This window comes from Hyaloscypha bicolor, assembly GCF_002865645.1.
Source record: "Hyaloscypha bicolor E unplaced genomic scaffold K444scaffold_10, whole genome shotgun sequence".
In the NCBI taxonomy this organism is placed as follows: domain Eukaryota; kingdom Fungi; phylum Ascomycota; class Leotiomycetes; order Helotiales; family Hyaloscyphaceae; genus Hyaloscypha; species Hyaloscypha bicolor.
In genome coordinates this window covers 447,330-452,367 of record NW_020194512.1, presented here as the reverse complement: position 1 = coordinate 452,367, position 5,038 = coordinate 447,330, and the positions used below count along the sequence as shown (strand labels likewise).

The window sequence follows — 5,038 nt, the reverse complement described above, 5'->3', positions numbered from 1 at the left end:
CTTGAAAACAAACGCGAATATCACCAAATAGGGTCTATTTGACGAAATCGATTTGACCAAATAGCTATTTCGAAAAGTGGCCCATTAGCGCAAAATAGGTCAAACCGAACGGGGCCTAACAATGCGCATCGATTCCCCTAAAATAAGCAGGTCAGGATCACGACATCAACACATTTGTGAGTCATTTGTTCAAAGTTAATATGTCAACAAAGTCAATGAAGGTAAATGGGGGTATTTTGAAGGTTGTATAAAGTCTTGTCATGTTCCTCATTTTTCAAACCCCCGGAATTGTTCGTCAAGCCGATCCAGCACTGATCAAAAGACATCTTTATCCCATTCTATCTTCAGAACTTTCCAATCAGGGTACTCGAGGTAGGGCCTCGAGGGCATTATAGGCAATTCGGCTAGAGTGGTTTGTAAACTTCTCTGCCCGTTGTAGGCGGAATGGGCGTAGGAGTCAAGAGGAACCTGTGGCCCTCGAGGAAGACGAAGCTTTGCCAACCCTGAAAGCAGTTTATGATCGAGGCTTGAACACATGGGATACTTCTTATTCGTATAGCAATGGTGTCTCCCAAGGCGTTTTCGGCAAGGCGATTCGCCAGTAAAACATTCAACGACAAAAGCTGGCCATTCTGACCAAATGCTACAATATCTCTCAAGAAAGCAACACCGAAGATCTACTGGATTTGAGTAAGAAGGACTTAAAGGGTCACCTAGATTAGCTCCATTAGTTCAAGCTCTCTCGGCAAGGAATCTTCAACCCCGTAAATGCATCGCTCAAGCGAAAGCGGTGGGACTGAGTTCGTCTCAATGCAGGACAACTACAAGGGTATCTATCGCGAAGAAGAGCGCAAGACGAACAAGTTCTGCAATTAAACTGGAGTCGGGCTTGTTCCTCGAGGTCCACAGAATACCGCTCACTTAGCTCGACTTGCGAGGGATCAGACAACGGCCAGGGCAAAGGATAAGGTGTTTACCGAGCAGGTTATTTTTATCATTGGTCTCATTGAGGAAGTGGCTCGCAGGGGGGCTGCACGGTTAGTCAAGTTACTCTGGCGTGGATTAATTAGCGGGTGGCAAGCCCTAGTAGCAGCTTCAGCAGCGTAGAGTGGATGGACGATGCACTTGCTGCTAACCAGGAGACACTACCTGACGGAAGACGAGGGGAAGTGCCTCGAGGAATTTTATGAGCCTCGGTCGGTCAAAGACAACTCGAATTGGAAGGGCAGACTGGGCTACAGGAATAAAGGAATGCTTGGAAGGGTGTTTATATCAGTAGGATTGAGTACCAACAATTTGTCGAGTGGATATAAATAGCTAAATAACTTCAATCTTGCCGTTGGTACAGTACATTGATTCATTTCCGTATATATTACCTTCTGAGCCTGGGCTTGTGTCTGACTTTCCGAATTCAAAAGCAGCCAACTCACAATTACTCCTTGAGTCAAGGCTGCGGCTAATGAAATTCCCCAATTCTCGGACCAAAATACTCCCCATCAGTCAGAGTATGTGTTACGCAAGGCGTGCTTTCGCAACCCTGAAAGCTCACTGTATTGCCCCACCAGTCAAGAGTGGTCTCAGTCCACTGCAGAGCGAAGAAGATAATGATAGCAGCAATGGCAATCGCCGAGGAAAAAGAGGCTGAGAGGACATAGTTATACTGGTACGGAGTGAGTCAGCTACTTCAAACCGGAAACATAAAGGGAGGCGAGGGTACGTACCTTGGACCAGAAACCAAGAAATCTCTTCTTCATATACACCATGCTCAGCCAAGCAATCGGTACTGAAGGCCAAGTGTAGCTGAGATTGTAAGGAGCCCACGAAATAGCTCCATATATGATGGCGACAACGTGGGCTTGCCGCAACCAAGTTTGATTGGGAAACTTTTTTTGGGTATAGTAGAAAACGAATGGAAGAAAGAAACCAAGGGGGAAGCCCACAAGCAAAGCAGTGTATTGGCCGTGTGATCCAAAGACCTTTTTCGGCCCTATCGTTCCCCAAAGTACGGCTGCAGTGAAAAATTGGTTGATTCCAGGGCAGGTGTAGTGATCTTTTTGCGTTGAGGTGCAGACTCCCTCGATTTGGTTCATTTGGAAGTTTAGGACTCCCGTGCAAACCAAGCTGGAAATGACAGTGGCAATCATCTGTGCCCAGAACGTGTGTTTGGGCGGTACCTTGACGTAGTGTGCCAGCTTCAAGTCATTCGAGAAACGAAGAGCATGAGCACAGGTGACATAACTAAACATATATTATGAGCCATCTTCGCAACGACTTGTATCATTCAGGGAAGAACGGATTGTGCTTACCCATAACTCTTGAAATAGTTCATGGCAAGTGCATTTCCTGCAACCCATGAACCGCCAATGAATTCCGCAAGAACATTCAAGGTCACTTCAATTCCCGTGATTGCCTTAATCATGCCAATTGGAATAACAAATGCCAGACACAAAGCAATACCGTAAAACACAACGCCAACGCTGGTGTAAGTCTGCCACCCACTGATTGCAGCACAACCTGTACCAATGGCAGCTACAAGGCATATGAGAAACCACCACTCGGGAACTAAAATTTACTTGAGTTAGTTCATATTTTGAATGAAGTAGCGAAAATCAAGAAGGAAAGTTGAAGCCAACCTTCAGGATAAGCAGCCATTAGACGGTTGTGGACATCCTTATATTCGTACTCACTCTCCCTCTCCCTTCGAAAACTGTTTCGCAGATTGCGGAATCCCATTGCAATTTCATGGCGGTGATACAGGTAAGCGTACGAGATGGTGGCGGAATATATGGCGAAGAAGAACATGTATACGGTAAGATAACCAGCGGATAAGTAGGCTTGGGAATAAGCCTCGTATTTCGCAGCATCAAACAATCCTTTCTCGTTTATCGCCAAGGAGACATTGTAGTGCTCTCCGAAGTGGTCAAAAACTCTAGGGGTGTTGATTGGGAGATAGCCAGTGTTGTAAGAGTTCGTATACCAGATGGCAAGGATGACAAACATGGAAAGGAATGAGCCAATAAACTTGTTGAAGGTATTGAAAAACGGCACCATCAAGGGATCCTGTGGAGGGTCGTCCCAGAGTAAGATATTCCAGTCGAATGTTGGGAATGGATTGAGTCCGAGACCGTTGTTGAATCCGACGACAGTGTTGAGCTTCAGGTTGTTTGGAGCAATCCAGGACATCCAGTTGAAAATACTCAAAGCCTGAAAAAGGTAATCGGGAAACCAGAACCAGATAAACATTGCCACGAAAGCATAAGAGAAGAACTTCAGACGCGAAGTGGTGAAGAATCTCTTCAGAGGGCCTGGAACAGGGATGTTCTTCTCCGTGTGGAAAGCATCGTTCAGCGCGATAGTGACTAGAGACGCAGGCCACACACAACTATAGGTCGGATATCAGCGTTTCTGGATGCACTTACAATGCTTCAACGACAGTGAAGATTCAAAAATATGAGCATAAGGGACAAAAAAAGGTACTACATACTGCGCGGGATAAACAAGGAACCTTCTGCAGAGACCAGCAATGCCGTAGCCGATAAAGTTGGTAGAAAGTGCGATCAAAATCTGGTAACCGAAGTGACCTGCATAACTCTGGTTGAAGTACTGAGGAAGATACTGAGCCCAGATTATATTATCAGTGTATGGTGTAGCATAACCGACACTGGCCATGATGGTGATCAACATGTGCTCTTTTGTCGAGAATTTGCCTGGGTTCAGGCTATGTCGAGATCCAAAAAGTGTAAATCCCCAATCTGGAAGTAATGCAGCTGCTGCTCTTCCAACTGGGTAACACAGCAACTGTACTACGTTGGCCTGGATATTGATCGGGGGTTGTCGAATAGAGAAGAGTTGGTTAATGAAGGCTAGTCCGACAACGAATAGCAGACCAATGACCTGCAGATTTGGAAGTCAGTATCAGAATATTTTAGGCTTTACTTCCTGTAACAGGTAAATGGTGTCAAAAAAGGGTTCTCAGAAGCGGCATACCCAGGCCCGTATAGTAGAACTTGGTATATTAACATCGTCGGTATTGCTGACCACAGCCCGCACCTCGGCGTATGGACTATTGTTCGTGATTAGAGCCGCCTCGGTTTTCATCTCAGCGACGAGTTCGCTGTAGTTCTCTGGATGATCGAAAATATCTTCATTGCCAAGGAACTCATTGATTCTGTCAAGGATCAATACGGGAAAGTTTGGGTCTTTCTCGTGGACCTTCATAACATTTTTCATCATCTATGAAGATAAAGTCAAACATCAATCAATATGGAATAAGAAGGTGGAAGACACCTCACGCGTTTCTTCAAGCGTGAAGCCTTTTGCGGCTTCCCTGGCCTGGAGAAGATCATCCTCGGTCACGTTTAGGTCTCTATACACTATTGTTAAACGCTTGAGCGGATAGAGAATGACATTTCTTACGTCTCGATCTGAAAATCATCGACGACGGGTTCATAGGTAGACTATAAAACTCTGATTAGCCCCCTTCCAACTTGCAAAATGCCAAAATGTAGTGGCCTACAGCAGTTGTCTTCTCGTTGGATATACCATCATTCTGTTCCACTGGAGGCGGGCCCTGCAGAACTGCGGATGTTTCGAGCTGATTTGTTGACATGGTGACGTAGACGTCCGACGTATATTATTTGTTCAACCTTGAATGACATGGGAATCAAAGAAGTCAAGTTCCTCCATCTAGATTTAAGAGTGGGAGAAAACATCAAGTAGGCTTGCCCTCGCAACATCTTATCTCCTTGCTATCAAAGGATAATCGTTTGCTCCACCGATTTTACTTTGCGACACTGATAGGTCGTGAATGAGCCTAATAAGGTAGGTGCTAAAATTCACGGTATTTGCAGCGTACCCCAGTCCCCGGCATTTATCTTGTGGCTTATTGGCTTCGGGAATCATAGTTTGCATAATCACTCACATATATCCTGCCGAAAAGGCAGGTGATAATCACTGGGTGGAGTGTGGACCCTAGGAACGGTATCGTTTTCCACCCTCAATTGCGACAGGTTGTATGGAGGGGTGCCAATTGGACGGA

General features: G+C 45.6%; 1 protein-coding gene across 1 annotated transcript; it reads right to left on the bottom strand.

Annotated features, from left to right (window-relative positions):
* Positions 1-1,363: 1,363 nt before the first annotated feature.
* K444DRAFT_649119 (OPT oligopeptide transporter) lies at positions 1,364-4,609 on the bottom strand (the record flags this gene model as incomplete). The annotated part of the gene is made up of 8 exons (XM_024885544.1): positions 1,364-1,660; positions 1,722-2,238; positions 2,307-2,562; positions 2,634-3,382; positions 3,485-3,894; positions 3,988-4,233; positions 4,288-4,364; positions 4,543-4,609. The coding sequence occupies 8 exons, from the start codon at positions 4,607-4,609 to the stop codon at positions 1,457-1,459; spliced, it is 2,526 nt and encodes an 841-aa protein (XP_024743815.1). The 3' UTR covers positions 1,364-1,456.
* Between the last annotated feature and the right edge of the window lie 429 nt (positions 4,610-5,038).